Raw genomic sequence first — 17,021 nt, 5'->3', positions numbered from 1 at the left:
TACCCCATCCGTTATTTATTTATATACACACGTTCTTTTTCTCTCTCTCCTTTTTCTCCCTCTGTCCCTCTGACTATACCCCCTGCCCATCCTCTGGGCTTTTTCCCCCCTCCCCCTTTTCTTTTTCCCTAGGCCTCCCGTCCCATGATCCTCTCATTTCCCCTTTGCCAATCACCTGTCCAGCTCTTGGCTCCATCCCTCCCCCTCCTGTCTTCTCCTATCATTTAAGATCTCCCCCTCCCCCTCCCACTTTCAAATCTCTTATTAGCTCTTCTTTCAGTTAGTCCTGACGAAGGGTCTTGGCCCAAAACGTCGACTGTACCACTTCTTATAGATGCTGCCTGGCCTGCTGCGTTCACCAGCAACTTTTAAGCGTGTTGCTGACATGAATAGTTATGACAAGGGCGGGTGACTAAATTTTCTTGAATTTGAGTCTTAATAATACTTTTTAAATTAATTGGAATAAACAAATTTTACATAATCCTACTTCAATATGGAATTGTATTCCTTCTTTTGTCTTTTCCCAGGTTGGTGGATTGATTTTTTTTTCTTTTATGTAATTACAAAATAGACAAAGTTCCTCTCCGTTTATCTCAGTTTCATGAACTGAGATAATCCTGGTCTTTGATTTACAAATACAATTTTTCTCCTCATAGTTATTTTAACTGGAATAAGCACAACATAGTTTCTAAGAATAAATCTTTGTTTTATAAAGGTTGGTTTGATAATAATATTTTGTTAGTTAAATGGTTATTTACTTCAAGTGGTACTTTATTGAGTTAGACTGAGTTTTATCCACCTGTGAAATTCCGGTGACTCCAAAAGAATTTGCTGTTGTTATGGATGGAATTCCATCTCATGTAATTATGTTGTTTAGAAATACATCATATTCGGTAGTTGAATTACCCAGCTTGGATCCATCCAGTACAGCTGCAGAAAAGATTTGTTTTATTCTGTTTTTTTTTAAATAGAGGTATTAGAAGTTTGTTTCAAAAAGACATTACTTCTATTCCTACGCTGTTAGTTTTTGGAATAGTCGCTTGGGGAATCTGAGGTGGAGGAGTATTTGGGGCTCATTTAATAAGTATTTATTGAGGAGTAAAGTTAAAGAAATTTCATTTAAAATTATACATAGATATTATCCAACCAATGTTTATTTGACAAGGTTTAATTCTGGTATTGAAACTAACTACATTTTGTGGTTTAAATCCAGAGGATTTATATCATCAGTTTTGGCATTGTGAATATGTTAAAACATTTTGGGTTGATGTTTGTCAATTTATACATCAATATATTAAAGTGGGTTTTACTTTTTGTTTTGAAAATGTTTTATTTGGGTTTGCTAATAATACCAAATCTCATAGGGATCATTTATCATTAATCTTTTGTTAATTGACAGCAAATTTTATATCCATAACCGCAAATACTGCAGTAAGAAACCTTCATTTATATTTTTACGTCAGATTTCAAACTATACATTAATACTCTGAAAACTTCCCATAACCAGAAAGCTGGAAAGACTGTACAAATTTGTCAAAGTTTTGGGTTATTTCTGTAAATGTTTTTGTTTTGTGACTCCCTTTAGATAAAGTTCCTCCTGTCCAACAGTATTGAGAGCGGATTTTCTTTTTATTTATATATTTAAAGTTAATAGTTATATATTTGTTGCTGCTTTTGTGTTGTTCCCCGGCTTTGTTAGCAGATTCTTCACTGTTTGTATTTGTTTAAACTAATGCGCATGCCTGAACCCCGCAGCCAATTCCCGGATGTCGCGCATGCGCTCAGTAGACGGGAGGCTCTCCAGGGTCGAACGCAGGTAGGAGCGCGGCCGCGGGTGGGAATTTAATCAGCGGCGTCTCAACTGCGATTGAAGGAAAACTGTTGTGAGCTCCGTCCACACTGGCCCTGCACCCCAGCACAGTCCCAGTCCTTTCCCTCTCTCAGCCCCACGATTTACCCGAGCCACGGGGCTTCCGGCTGATGAGGGCTGGCGCTGCCGCCATTTTGCCCGTCGCTGGGTCCTTGGATGGCAGATAGACAGGTTTCTAGTTCGTGGGGGCTTCTGGGTAAAGAGGCAGCCATTGGTTACACTACCAGCGTTGTCCCCGCAGAGTATGTCCCAAATACTGCCGACCTCCAGCTATGTAAATCCGAGGGTGAGTAATTTGGAACTAAAATACAGTGTCCAGTTACTCTCGGATGAAGAGTCTACATTCCAATCAGTGAAAATGTCAATTAGTGCGATATGGCAAAAAGAAATCCGCCCGTCAGCTTTAGTTCTCTCTGGGTAAATAACGATATGAAACACCTCTGTCCTCGATGGGAAGTGACTTGTAGCTTTCACATCACAAAAGTGCCACACTCCGATCAGAATAACTACTGCCCACCCCTTCATAGTCATTGGCATTGCCATGGATGGGTTCATCACTGTCAATCAGCTGGGAGTGGGGGGGATCCCAGTAATTAGAAAATCTCCAGGATCAGACATGTTGTAAAAAGTTCTCTTTGTAGTGTTGTGGAACACGACCAGAACTTGAAATAATACCAAAGGACGGAGACAAGTTGAGCCAAGTCACAGGTTGATTGAAGGCAGAAATAACCCATTCTCAGACAGGGAATACAGTCAGAGAATTTGTTGGACAGTCAGGATGCCTGATCGTGCCTTGTTAGAAGGTGAGGAGTTCATATAGAAGCATAGAAACAGAAGTCGGCAAAACATTACAGGCCCTTCGGCCCACAACGTCATGCCGCCCATATAAACTTCTCTGGAATCTGTTTACAGTTTCACTACCCCATAGCCCCCTATTTCTCTGAGCTCCACATACCTACCTAACAGTGTCTGAAAAGACCCTTGTATCTGCCTATACCACCGTTGCTGGTAGTGCATTCCATGCACCTGCCACTCTCTGTGTGAAAAACTTAACTCTGGTATCCCCCTTGTACCTACTACCAAGCACCTTAAAACTAGGCTCCCTCATGTTAGCCAATTCAACACTGGGAAAAAGCCTCTGACTACACACAAGCTTAATGCCTCTCATCATCTGATACAACTCTCTCAGATCACCTCTCATCTTCCAGCGCTCCTAAGTTTACTCAACCTATACTTGTAAGGCATGCTCTCCAATCCAAGCAACATCCTTGTAAATCTCCTCTGCACTCTTTCTGGGGTATCCACATGTTTCCTGCAGTGAGGTGATCGGAATTGAACACAGAACTAAAAGTGGGGTCTCACTAAGGCCTCGTATATCTGTCACAGTACCTCACGGCTTTTCAACTCAGTCCCATGGTTGATGAAGGCCTTCTTAACAACATTGTCAACCTGCGCAGCAGCTTTGCGTGTACTATTGAGACAGACCCCAAGATCTCGCTGATCCTCCAAACTGCCAAGAGTCCAAATGTTAATATTCTTTTCTGTCTTCAAATCTGACCTACCGGAATGAACCACTGGGTTGAACTCCATCTGTCACCTCCCTTCCCAGTTCTGCATCCTGTTGATGTCATGCTCCACTCTGACAACCATTCAGACTATCCACAACACCCTCTACATTTGTGTCATCGACAGACTTACAAACCCAACCTTCTACTTCCTCATCAAGGTCATTTATAAAAATGAGGTGTCCCAGAACAGATCGCTGCAGAATATCACTGGTCACCATCCTCCATGCAGAATACAAACCATCGACAACCACCCTTTGCCTTCTGTGGGCAAGCCAGTTCTGGATCCACAAACCAGGTCTCCGTGGATCCTGGCCTCATTACTTTCTCAATGAACCTCGTATGGGGAACCTTATCAAAAGTCTTACAGAAAACCATGTACACTACATCCAGTGTTCTACCTTCATCAATGTGTTTTGTTACATTCTCAAAAGAATTCAATCAGGTTTGTAAGGCATGACCTGTGTTTGACAAAGCCGTGCTGACTACCCCTAATCAGATGCTCATAAGTCCTCCCTCTTAGGATCTTCTCCAACAAGTTGCCCACCACTGATGCAAGACTTACTGGTCTATAATTTCCTGGGTCACCTCTACTCCCCTTCTTGAACAATCCTCGGGTACTTCTCCCATCCCTATTGATGATACAAAGATCATCGCCAGATGATCAGCAATCTCCTCCCTCCCTTCTCACAGTAGCCTGGGGTATATCTGAACTTGAGTTGAACTGGGTAATGTTATGATGCCAGAGGTCACATTGAGTGAAGATCTTACAGAAGCATGTAAAATTGTGAAAGGGATAGATAAAATAGAGGTAGGAAAGTTGTTTCCACTGGTAGGTGAGACTGGAACGAGAGGACATCAGCTTAAGGTTCGGGGTATTTGGGATGGAGATGAGGAGGAACTGCTTTTCCCTGAGGATGGTGAATCTGTGCATTTCTCTGCCCAATGAAGCAGTGGAGGCTACCTCAGTGAATGTATTTGAGACGAGATTGGATAGATTTTGAACAGTAGGGAAATTAAGGGTGATGGGGAAAGGCAGGTTGGTGGAGACGGGTCAGATGACGTTCTCGTGCTCCTATTTATTATGTTCTCAATATTCAGACTAAAATCTCACCTGAAAAAATGTTCTTCACCCATTGATGTCCTTTCAAATATTTTTACAGGTTTGAAATGGCAGAACGCTTGTGCATGGGAATCTCAACATGTCAGTTTTGTCTCTCTGTCCGGATATCTAAGGAGTGACCGAATATTTTCTTTGCAAGACCAACACATCTGTTGTCAATCCTTGGAGACGAAGAATTATCTCATCCTAGCTGGAAATGTATTCTGTCTCTGAAATGAAGTTTTCTGTTGTAACTCTGTGTTATCCACTGGAACCGGGAGCTGAGAACACACCAGCATTTGTTCACTGGAGATTAGTTCTTCAACTGCATTGATTGGACAAGAGATTCAAACACCTGACTTTCTGAATTGCCAAATTGTTCGCAGTGCGATAGCATTCTCCTTCTCCCAGTGTGGGAAGGGATTCTCTCGCATCCTACACGCAGACACGCCAGTCAGTTCAGAGTAGGGAGAGGACTGTCCATTCAGCTGCTCTGTGTGAGGGAGGGGATCTACTCAGTTATCCAGCCTGAAGACACATCAGCAAGTTCACACCATAGTGAGATGCTCCACCTGTTCTGACTGTAGGAAGCAATTCATTCTGTCGTCGATGCTAAAGATATATCCGAAAATTCACCAGTGAGAGGACGGTAACCTGTTTAGACGGTGGGAAGACATTCACACACTCAACCACACCACAGTGACACCAGCGAGTTCACACTGGGGAGAAGCCATTCACCTGCTCTGTGTGGGAAAGGTTTCACTCAATCATCTCAGCTGAATGAACACCAGCGAGTTCACACTGAAAAGATGTCGTTCACCTGCTCAGACTGTGGGAAGGGATTCACTCACTCATCCACACTGCAGAAACACCAGCGAGTCCACACTGGGGAGAAGCCATTCACTTGCTCTGAATGTGGGAAGGGATTCACTTGGTCAAACTCCCTTGTTAAGCACTACCGAATTCACACTGGGGAGAAGCCATTCACATGCTCCGAATGTGGGAAGGGATTCACTCAGTCATCTAATCTGAAGGTACATCAGCGAGTTCACACTGTGGAGAGGCCATTCAGATGCTCTGAATGTGGGAAAGGATTCGCTGACTCATACTCTCTTGTGAAGCACTGCCGAATTCATACTGGGGAGAAGCCATTCACGTGCTCTGAATGTGGGAAAGGATTCACTCAGTCATCAATCCTTGTGAAACACTACCGAATTCACACTGGGGAGAGGCCGTTCACTTGCTCTGAATGTGGGAAAGGATTCACTCAGTCATCTCAACTGAAAGTACATCAGCGAGTTCACACTGGGGAGAAGCCATTCAGCTGCTCTGAATGCGGGAAAGGATTCACTCAGTCATCCAACCTTGTGCAACACTCCCAAATTCACACTGGGAAGAGACCGTTCACCTGCTCTGAATGTGGGAAGGGATTCACTGACTCATCCCTCCTTGTGAGGCACTGCCGAATTCACAGTGGGGAGAAGCCATTCACGTGCTCTGAATGTGGGAAAGGATTCACTCAGTCATTTCAGCTGAAGGTACATCAGCGAGTTCACACTGGGGAGAAACCATTCAGCTGCTCTGAATGTGGGAAAGGATTCACTTACTCATCTCATCTGAAGGTACATCAGCGAGTCCACACTGGGGAGAAACCATTCATCTGCTCTGAATGTGGGAAGGGATTCACTCAGTCATATTCCCTTGTGAAGCACTGTCAAGTTCACACTGGGGAGAGGCCATTCACATGCTCTGAATGTGGGAAAGGATTCACTCGGTCATCTCATCTGAAGGTACATCAGAGAGTTCACACTGGGGAGAAACCATTCAGCTGCTCTGAATGTGGGAAGGGATTCACCACGTCATCCAACCTTGTGCAGCACTACCAAATTCACACTAGGGAGAAACCGTTCACCTGCTCAGATTGTGGGAAAGAATTCACTCAGTTATCAGACTTTAAAGTACATCAACAAATTCACAATGGGGAATGCCACTCACCTGTTCTAAATGTGGGAAAGGATTCGCTCAGACATCTCAATTGAATGAACTTCAGCGAGTTCACACTGGGGAGAAACTGTTCAACTGCTCAGATTGTGGGAAGGGATTCACTCAGACATCTCACCTACCGACTCACCAGACTGTTTTCAGCAGTGAGAGGACGTTGACCTGCTCAGACTGTGGGAAGGCATTCACACACTCATCCACACTGCAGAGACAGTGGCAGGTTCACACTGTGGTGAGGGCGGCCACCTGCTCTGAATGTGGGATGGGTTTCAATCAGTCATTCATCCTTGTTTCACCCTACTGAGCTTTGACCCATCGTTAATCGGGGAGATCAGAAACTTGAGAGGACGTAATTCACTCAGGTTCACCGATCGTGTATTAAAGGCAGTGGTTCAGGGCAGGTTACGTTTTAGCTTTCAGCAGTGGCCAGTCAGCGTTCAGGATTGATTATCAAGTCAGGCAGGAGCAAATGGAGCGGCCAGTGTTGGAGAGGGCAGAGTTGGAGTGGAGACGTTGAGACTTTACCTCTTTGAGGTTTCAGTGAGGAGAGAATTCAGTCAGAAAAGGCAAAATCATGATGGAACTAGAATTTTTATCTGAACATTTGCTCAGGTAGAACAGTAGAGATGCCAGGCAGGATAGTGGAAAGCTCCTCTTATGGGATGTGGGAAGGCAGGGGGCCCTCCTGTGTCCCTGATAACTACACCTGTGAGAAGGGCATCCAGCTGCAGCTCCAAACAATCCACATTGAGGAGTAGGAGCTGGAACTGGATGAACTCCAGATCGTGTGGGAGGTTGAAGATGTGATAGGTAGGACAGATAGAGAGGTAGTTGCAACCAAGGTGCGCTGCACAGGGAACTGGGTGACAGGAAGGGGAAAGGGAGAAACAGAGAGTGCAGTGTGCCCCTGTGATAATCCCCCTGAACAACATATAAATCACTTTAGATACTGTTGGGGACGGTGGGATGACCCAGCAAACGAAAGTCACAGCAATAGGGTCTCTGGCACTTAGTCTGGCTCTGAGACTGAGAAGGGAAGGGTAGAGAAGAGGTGAGCTGCATTTGTAGGTGATTCATGAGCTAAGGGAACTGACAGTTCTGTGGGTGAGAATGAGATTCCAGGATGCTATGTTGCCTCCTGCGTGCTAACATCCGCGACATCTCGGGTCGAGTGGTCAGCGTTCCCAAGGAAGGTGAACAGTGAAGGTCGTGGTCCACGTGGGTACCAATGATATGGGATGGTAGAGTAACGAGGTTCTGAAAGGGAGTTCAGGGAGTGAGGTGCTAAGATAAAGGGAAGCTCGTCCAGGGCTGTGACCTCTGGACTGTGGTTTGTGCCAGGTGCCAGGAATAGGAAGAATGTGCTGTTTAACACGTGGCTAAGCTGCAATGAGGGCATAAGATTGTTGGATAATTTGAGCCCGCGAGGATTGCTGTGTACACGGGAGTATGGGTGCGTTGGGGGAGAGGGCTCATCGTTGATGGAGGGTGAAGTGGGCAGACAGGTCTCTCTCACACACACAGACACATGCGGTGGAGTGTGAGGGAGGAGAGTGAGAAGGGATAAGGGAAATGAGGAGGATGGTGTTAGGGCTCCTTCACAAAGTCCCAGACTCACCCAACCATCCCCCTCTGAAATTGATCCCATTCCGTATGCCAGGCTACCCAGCTGGTGGCGTAGTGGCATCGGCGCCAGACTTCGGAGCGGAGGCTCCCAAGTTCGAATCCGGCCGGCTTCTGTGCGCGCTTTCCATCCGCGCTGCGTTGAGCTAGCAACTCGACCTCGTAAAAATGAAATTCCCTGCTGCAGAATCATCAACAGCAGAAAGTTGATGGCCTATGCTCTCTCGTGAGTTGAAAGGCAATTTCTCTTTCTCACTTTTCCCCTACCCCAGGCTGGGGGTGGGCACTGAGATACCTTGCCAACATTTTTGTGAATTGCTCGATAACATCTGGTTGACAGACTTTGATAATAAATATACGTCGAGCTTGAACATTAAAATGTATTGCTTGTAAAGCATGTCTTCTTGTACATGTGCCTTGCGCTTTACACGCTTGGGCAATCATGGCTTTCCACATCGAACGATCCCAGGCAGTGACAATGATATCTCGCACACTTAGATCTGTTAATTCTTTCACAGTGCCCACGTATTTTCTTCTTAGCCTTCCTCTTCCGCATTTTCCAGGCATACAGTTTGTAATGTAAGGCATTCTATTTCTCCCTTTCTGATGACATGGCCCAGGAATTTAAGTTTCCTCTCATTTAACGTTCTCATTAAAGATCTTTTTGAATGGGCACATTGGAGTAATGTGTCATTAGTTACCCTATCTCTATATGATATTTTCAGCATTCTTCTAAGAAACCACATTTCTGTTGCTTCTAAGTTTCTTTGGAGTTCTGGTGTTATAGTCCATGTTTCGGAAGTGTACAAAGATTGACCAGATGTAACATTTTAGTAGCCTAAGCCTTGTTGTCGTAGAAATGTGTCTGTTGGTAAAAATGGGTTTCATTGTTTGGAAGTTGGTTTTGGCAATAGCAGTTTTTATTTCTACTTCTAGCATCTTGTGATATAAAGCTACCAAGGTCATTAAACCTGGTCTTTTGTTCAACCTCTTGCCTACCGATGTACAATTGGCAGTTGAGAGTACCCTGCTGTTTTGATATGACCATATATTTGTTTTTTTCACAGTTGATGGTTAGACCAAAATCTGCACTTGTTTGTACCACTTTGTCTCGGAGGATTTGTAGGTCTTCTGCAGCACTTGCTATTAGGGTGGTATCATCTTCATATCTTACATTATTGATGTTAACATCTCCAATTTTCATCCCATCTAGGTCTTCTGTTTCTCTGACAATCATTTCGCTATAGATATTAAATAATTCCAGTGAGGCAATGCATTCCTGTCTGACTGCTCTGAATTTTAGTCCAATTGCTTATATTATCATCAATTTTTACCGCCACTGTTTGGTTCCAATACAAATTTTGAAGCAGTTGTTGGTACCTTCCATCAGTGTTTAATTTAGTGAGAATTTGAAATAATTCAAAGTATCAAAATGTCTTATTGAATATTGGGCGATAGCCGATCGACTGCCTTTAGTTAAGTTAAGGGGTAAGCCTTTTAACATTAACATAATCCAAGCCTACGCACCAACAAATGATTCGAATGAAGAGGATATCAAGTTTTATGAAGATCTCGACAATGCTTATGAGCAATGTAAATCTCAGGATGTAAAACTAGTCATGGGAGATTTTAACTCCAAAGTTGGACAGGAAAGGGTTGATAACATCATAGGACCCTTTGAATTAGGGGAGAAAATGGACATGGAGAAAGGTTTACTGACTGGTGTGTCAGAAACAACCAAATGATCACCAATACTTGGTACAAAAACCGTCCATATTGATTGTGTACTTAGATTCGCCCTGGAGATGAAACAAGGAACCAAATAGATTTCATGACCATCGGTGAACGCTTTAGAAATAATGTCACAAATTCTAAAGTCTACCCAGGAGCAGACTGTGGTTCAGGTCACCATCCAGTAATAGCTACCATTAAAACAAAATTAAAGAAACTGAGACGTGGAAAAAAAGAGAAAGAAGTGTATGTTGGCAGAACTTAAAAATGATAGCATACTTAAGCAACAATTCAAGACAGCTGTAGAAGAACACCTCAACAAAAACACCTATTCAGGACAGATTTAAATATACTGTACAGCAATCAGAGGAGGAGATAATCCCAGTACAAGAAATCCAACACACCAACAAGGGATGGATAACCCAAGGAATTCTGGATCTGATGGAACAAAGAAGGTTAGTGAGGAATAATGAAGTGCAGTACAGAGAGCCAGACAGACAGACCAGACAATTGTGCAATATTGCAAAGGAAGAATAGCTGAATCAAAAATGCAATGAAGTAGAAGGCCATGTTAACAACAGCAAAGAAATGCACAGGAAAGTTGAGGAAAGTACTGGAATTAAGAAAACCTCCTCTGCAGGATGCATAAGATCAGCAGACGGATCCGTACTAACAGATCCAGATAAAGTATGTGAGAGGTGGATTCAGTACATAGAGCGGCTGTTTGAGGATAATAGAGGGGAACCCCCAGATGTTAAACACCGTAACTCTGGCCCACTTGTTACCGAAGAAGAAATAACTAGAAGATCTGGGCATAGGTATTCTTTTTGAACTATTTAATGGGATATATGAGTCTGGTGTATTGTCTGACGATCTCTTGAAATCACTATTTATAACTCTGTCAAAAATTCCTGGAATGATAGCCTGTGAAAATTATAGAACAATCAGTCTTATGAGTCATATAACAAAGATTTTGTTGAGAATTGTTCTGAGTCGAATTAAAAACAAGTTAAGGCCAGAAACCCCTAAGTAAAACATGTACCGATGAGAAATGGTCTCAGTGAAGGTCTGAAAGTGAAAAATGAACCGGTGTTCAGCCCCTCTGCTCCATGCCAGACAAGTACCCCTATCTGAGTCTCTCCCATCTGTCTGTGCTTGACAAATCTCACTCTAAAGTTTCCTTTTTCTGTACCTGTTCCCGTGCTTTTTATTTTCCTTCTGAACCTCATTCTCCTACCTTCTCCCCATAACCTTTGGCACCTTTCAAAAAGTCTTTGGGACCAAATGCAGTAGGCACATACAACAGTTCATCTGTCTGCGACAGGAGAACACACTTCAGAGATCAACAATCTCTGTATTATTATTTCATACATTATTCTTGCGCATTGGTACAGTATTAATGTGTATATTATTATTCTGGATTTTATTTTTAGTAAAATCTGCACGCTGCTAATTATGTACTTAAATGTTGCTGCTATAACAAAAGAATTTCCCACTCGGGATCAATAAAGTATTTATTATTATTATTATTATCATCATCATCGTTATTCTCCAGCCCTCTATCTCCTTCAGCAATCAACTTCCCAGCTCCTTACTTCACCCCTGACCAATCTCGCTGTTTCACCTGTCCCCTCCACTCCCCCACCCCACGTTCTGACTCCTTCCCTTCCCTTCCTGACCTGAAGAAGAGTCTGAAACGCTGGCTGTTCACTGCTTTCATATATCTGTAACAGTACCAGACGGCTTTTAAACTCAGTCCCATGGTTGATGAAGGCCTTCTGAACAACATTGTCAAACTGCACAGCAGCTTTGCGTGTACTATGGACACAGACCCCACGATCTCGCTGATCCTCCAAACTGCCAAGATCCAAACGTTAATATTGTACTCTGTCTTCAAATTTGACCAACCAAAATGAACCACCGGGTTGAATTTCATCTGCCACTTCTCAGCCAAGTCCTGCATCCTATCGATGTCATGCTCCACTCTGAGAACCATTCAGACTATCCACAACACCCCCTACATTTGTGTCATCGACAGACTTACAAACCCAACCTTCTACTTCCTCATCAAGCAACAAACATAAAAGTTGCTGATGAACGCAGCAGACCAGGCAGCATCTCTAGGAAGAGGTACAGTCGACGTTTTGGGCCGAACTGAAAGAAGAGATAGTTAAAGATTTGAAAGTGGATAACCTTCCTCATCAAGGCCATTTATAAAAATCACAAAGAGGAGGTGTCCCAGAAGAGATTGCTGCAGAATATCACTGGTCACCATCCTCCATGCAGAATACAAACCAGCGACAACAACCCTTTGCTTTCCGTGGGCAAGCCAGTTCTGGATCCACAAAGCAGGTCTTTGTCATAAGGGCTAGGGCTGGGAACGGACCCAAGTGCAAGACACAGACACGGAAGTACTAGGGACAGGACTAGGATACAGGGCAATGGCAAGGACATGGACAGGAAAACCAGGAACCTGGAACAGGACTGGACAAAAGAGCTAGGAGCCTGGGCTTGGACTCCGAGCCAGAGACTGAACAAGGACCCAGTACGTGGGTCTTGCCTCTGGCTCGGACCCCAGAACTAGGCAAGGACGAGACTTGGCAGGCAGGCAGGACGAGGCAGAAATCCACAGGCTTGAAGATTGAGGCTAGAGACTTGGCTTGGCTGGGCAAGAGGCTAGAGGCTTGGCTTGGGGCTAGGCAGGAGGCGGGGGTCTTCAGGCTTGTGGCTAGGCAGGAGGCTGTGGAGTCTTCAAGCTAGAGGCTAGGCTGGAGGCAGGAGACGAGGCAAGGTGAGGCTGGAGGCAGGAGACTTGAGGCGAGGCGAGGCTGGAGGCAGGAGATGAAGCGAGGCGAGGCTGGAGTAGGAGACTTGAGGCGAGGCGAGGCTGGAGGCAGGAGAGGCGAGGCGAGGCTGGAGGCAGGAGAGGCGAGGCGAGGCTGGAGGCAGGAGACGCGAGGCGAGGCTGGAGGCAGGAGACGCGAGGCGAGGCTGGAGGCAGGAGACGCGAGGCGAGGCTGGAGGCAGGAGACGCGAGGCGAGGCTGGAGGCAGGAGACGCGAGGCGAGGCTGGAGGCAGGAGACGCGAGGCGAGGCTGGAGGCAGGAGACGCGAGGCGAGGCTGGAGGCAGGAGACGCGAGGCGAGGCTGGAGGCAGGAGACGCGAGGCGAGGCGAGGCTGGAGGCAGGAGACGCGAGGCGAGGCGAGGCTGGAGGCAGGAGACGCGAGGCGAGGCTGGAGGCAGGAGACGCGAGGCGAGGCTGGATGCAGGAGAGGCGAGGCGAGGCTGGAGGCAGGAGACGCGAGGCGAGGCGAGGCTGGAGGCAGGAGACGCGAGGCGAGGCGAGGCTGGAGGCAGGAGACGCGAGGCGAGGCGAGGCTGGAGGCAGGCGAGGCGAGGCTGGAGGCAGGAGACGCGAGGCGAGGCGAGGCTGGAGGCAGGAGACGCGAGGCGAGGCGAGGCTGGAGGCAGGAGACGCGAGGCGAGGCGAGGCTGGAGGCAGGAGACGCGAGGCGAGGCGAGGCTGGAGGCAGGAGACGCGAGGCGAGGCGAGGCTGGAGGCAGGAGACGCGAGGCGAGGCGAGGCTGGAGGCAGGAGACGCGAGGCGAGGCGAGGCTGGAGGCAGGAGACGCGAGGCGAGGCTGGAGGCAGGAGACGCGAGGCGAGGCGAGGCTGGAGGCAGGAGACGCGAGGCGAGGCGAGGCTGGAGGCAGGAGACGCGAGGCGAGGCGAGGCTGGAGGCAGGAGAGGCGAGGCGAGGCTGGAGGCAGGAGACGCGAGGCGAGGCGAGGCTGGAGGCAGGAGACGCGAGGCGAGGCGAGGCTGGAGGCAGGAGACGCGAGGCGAGGCTGGAGGCAGGAGACGCGAGGCGAGGCTGGAGGCAGGAGACGCGAGGCGAGGCTGGAGGCAGGAGACTTGAGGCGAGGCTGAGGCAGGAGGCTTGAGACTTGAGGCAAGGCTGGAGGCAGGAGGCTTGAGACTTGAGGCGAGGCTTGGCTCCTCCTGGGCAGGGCGCGGATTGCCACCCGACAGAGGCAAGGGATAGGAAGGGACAGAACCAACCCCAGGTAACGGAAAGACGGCCTGGCTGACCTGGGCGGAGGCAAAGGGCAGGAAGGGACAGAACCAACCCCAGATACAGCAAGACGGCCTGGCTTACCTGGGTGGCAGCAAGGGACAGGAAGGGAGCTAGGTACAGGGTGGCTCCAGGACCAGACTGCAAGACAAGACAAGGCAAGGCTACTGGCAGGGCAAGGCAAGACAAGAACTCCAGGCGAGGCGAGAGTTACTTGCAAGACAAGGCAGGGTTTCAGGCGAGGAATCAGAAGGCAGGGGAAGGGATACAAGGAGTAAGGACAAGAACAATCCAGCAACTACGCCCTGGTCTCTGAAGGTATTTATGCAGCCAGCCCCAACTAGCATCAGCTGCCTCAATTAGCTCAACAAGGACAGAAACAGGGTAGACAGGAAAACCTGGAGCAAGGGTCGATGGACCGAACCGTGAACCGGAATACGGACAGCACGAACTGGACTATGACAGTCTTCTTCGATCCTTGCCCCATTACTTTCTCAATGAGCCTCGTATGGGGAACCTTATCGAAAGTCTTACTGAAAACCATGTACACTACATCCAATGTTCTACTTTCATCAATATGTTTTGTTACATCCTCAAGGAATTCAATGAGGTTTGTAAGGCATGACCTGCCCTTGACAAAGCCATGCTGACTACCACAAATCTGATGCTCATAAGCCCTCCCTCTTCGGATCTTCTCCAACAAATTGCCCACCACTGATGTAAAAGTTACTGGTCTATAATTTCCTGGGTTACCTCTACTCCCTTTCTTGAACAATCCTCGGGTACTTCTCCCATCCCTATTGATTATAGCTCATTGCCAGTTGCTCAGCAAACTCCTCCCTCCCTTCCCACAGAAGCCTTCGGTATATCTCAACTTGACTTGAACTGGGTAACATTATGATACCAGAGCTCACACTGAGAGAAGATCCTATACAAACATGTAAAATTATGAAAGGAATGATAGAAGAAGGAAAGTTGTTTCCACTGTTAGGTGAGACTGGAACGAGAGGACATCACCTTAAGGTTCGGGGTATTTGGGATGGAGATGAAGAGGAACTGCTTTTCCCTGAGGATGGTGAATCTGTGCATTTCTCTGCCCAATGAAGCAGTGGAGGCTACCTCAGTAAATGTATTTGAGACAAGGTTGGACAGATTTTTGCAGAGTATGGAAATTAAGGGTAATGGGGAAAAGGCAGGGTGGTGCAGATGGGGCAGACGGCGTTCTCCTTTTTTTATGTTCTCCCCACAGAACAAAATCTCACCTGAAAAATTATCCTTCACCCATTGATGTCTTTTCAAATATTTTTACAGGTTTGAAATGGCAGAACACTTGTGCATGGGAATCTCAACATGTCAGCTTTTCTCTCTTGGTCCGGATATATAAGGAGTGACCAAATATTTTCTTTGCAAGACCAACACATCTGTTGTCGATCCTTGGAGATGAAGAGTTGTCTCATCCCAGCTGGAAATGTGTTTTGTGTCTGAAATTAACTCTTCTATTGTAACTTAGTGAAATCCACTGGAACCGGGGTGCTGAGAAAACATCAGCATTTGTTCACTGGAGATCAGTTCTTCAACTACATTGATTGTACAAGGGATTGAAGTGTCTGACTTTCCGAATTGCCAGAGAATTGTTCACAGTGAGATATCATTCTCCTTCTCTCAGTGTGGGAAGGGATTCTCTCAAATCATACCTGCAGACACGCCAGTCAGTTCACAGTGGGGAGAGGCCATTCACCCACTCTGTGTGAGGGAGGGGAACTACTCAGTCATCCAGCCTGAAGATCCATCAGCAAGTTCACACCATAGTGAGATGCTCTACCTGTTCTGATTGTGGGAAGCAATTCATTCTGTCGTCGATGCTAAAGATATATCTGAAAATTCACCAGTGAGAGGACGGTAAACTGTTTAGATGTTGGGAAGGCATTCACGCACTCAACCACGCCACAGTGACACCAGCGAGTTCACACCTGGGAGAAGCCATTCACCTGCTCTGTGTGGGAAAGGTTTCACTCAATCATCTCAGCTGAATGAACACCAGCGAGTTCACACTGAAAAGATGCCGTTCACCTGCTCAGACTGTAGGAAGCGATTCACTCGCTCATCCACACTGCAGAAACACCAGCTAGTCCACGCCGGGGAGAAGCCATTCACTTGCTCTGAATGTGGGAATGGATTCACTGGGTCATATCAGCTGAAGGTGCATCAGGGAGATCACACTGGGAAGAAACCATTCAGCTGCTTTCAATGTGGGAAGGGATTCACTCTGTCATCTCAATTGAAGGAATATCAGAGAGTTTAGACTGGGGAGAGGCCATTAAGATGCTCTGAATGTGGGAAAGGATTCACTGATTCATACTCCCTTGTGAAGCACTGCTGAATTCACACTGGGCAGAAGCCATTCACGTGCCATGAATGTGGGAAAGGATTCACTCAGTCATCTCATCTGAAGGTACATCAATAAGTTCACATTGGGGAGAAGCCATTCACATGCTCTGAATGAGGGAAGCTATTTGCTTGGTCATCTCAACTGATTGAACATCAGCGAGTTCACACTGGGGAGAAACTGTTCAGCTGCTTTGAATGTGGGAAGGGATTCACTCAGTCATCAGACTTTAAAGTACATCAGCGAATTCACACAGGGGGATGCCACTCACCTGTTCTGAATGTGGGAAAGGATTCGCTCAGACATTTCAATTGAATGAACATCAGCGAGTTCAGACTGGGAAGAAACTGTTCAACTGCTCAGAGTGGGAAGGAATTCACTCAGACATCTCCACTGAGCGATCATCAGCGAGTTCACACTGTGTAGAAGCTGTTGATCTGTTCTGACTGTGGGAATTATTGCACACATTCATCTCACCTACCGACACACCAGACTGTTTTCAGCAGTGAGAGGACGTTGACCTGCTCAGACTGTGGGAAGGCATTCACACACTTATCCACACTGCAGAGACAGTGGCGGGTTCACACTGTGGTGAGGGTGGTCACCTGCTCTGAATGTGGGATGGGTTTCAATCAGTCATTCGTCCTTGTGTCACCCTGCCGGGC

General features: G+C 46.7%; 2 protein-coding genes across 2 annotated transcripts; both read left to right on the top strand.

The window, feature by feature from the left end:
- Positions 1-1,764: 1,764 nt before the first annotated feature.
- LOC134340982 (gastrula zinc finger protein XlCGF26.1-like) lies at positions 1,765-11,377 on the top strand. Its single transcript, XM_063038640.1, has 2 exons — positions 1,765-1,816; positions 4,599-11,377. The coding sequence occupies exon 2, from the start codon at positions 5,347-5,349 to the stop codon at positions 6,574-6,576; it is 1,230 nt and encodes a 409-aa protein (XP_062894710.1). The 5' UTR covers positions 1,765-1,816; positions 4,599-5,346; the 3' UTR covers positions 6,577-11,377.
- A 4,652-nt stretch (positions 11,378-16,029) lies between these two features.
- Positions 16,030-16,671, top strand: LOC134340716 (zinc finger protein 239-like). The gene is made up of 3 exons (XM_063038186.1): positions 16,030-16,266; positions 16,366-16,422; positions 16,516-16,671. Exons 1-3 carry the CDS (start codon positions 16,030-16,032, stop codon positions 16,669-16,671), a joined length of 450 nt encoding a protein of 149 aa, XP_062894256.1.
- Positions 16,672-17,021: the final 350 nt, after the last annotated feature.

This window comes from Mobula hypostoma, chromosome X2 (genome assembly GCF_963921235.1).
Source record: "Mobula hypostoma chromosome X2, sMobHyp1.1, whole genome shotgun sequence".
In the NCBI taxonomy this organism is placed as follows: Eukaryota; Metazoa; Chordata; class Chondrichthyes; order Myliobatiformes; family Myliobatidae; genus Mobula; species Mobula hypostoma.
Note: the sequence above shows the minus strand (reverse complement) of the source record. Positions and strands in the feature narration are given on the sequence as shown.

Bases quoted from the DNA above. Each gene is read 5' to 3' on its own strand.
- LOC134340716 (XM_063038186.1), top strand. From the start codon at position 16,030: ATGCCGTTCACCTGCTCAGACTGTAGGAAGCGATTCACTCGCTCATCC. The intron at 16,267-16,365 runs GTTTAGACTGGG...CACACTGGGCAG, and splicing joins AATTGAAGGAATATCAGAGA to AAGCCATTCACGTGCCATGA. The intron at 16,423-16,515 runs GTACATCAATAA...ATTGAACATCAG, and splicing joins CTCAGTCATCTCATCTGAAG to CGAGTTCACACTGGGGAGAA.
- LOC134340982 (XM_063038640.1), top strand. From the start codon at position 5,347: ATGTCGTTCACCTGCTCAGACTGTGGGAAGGGATTCACTCACTCATCC.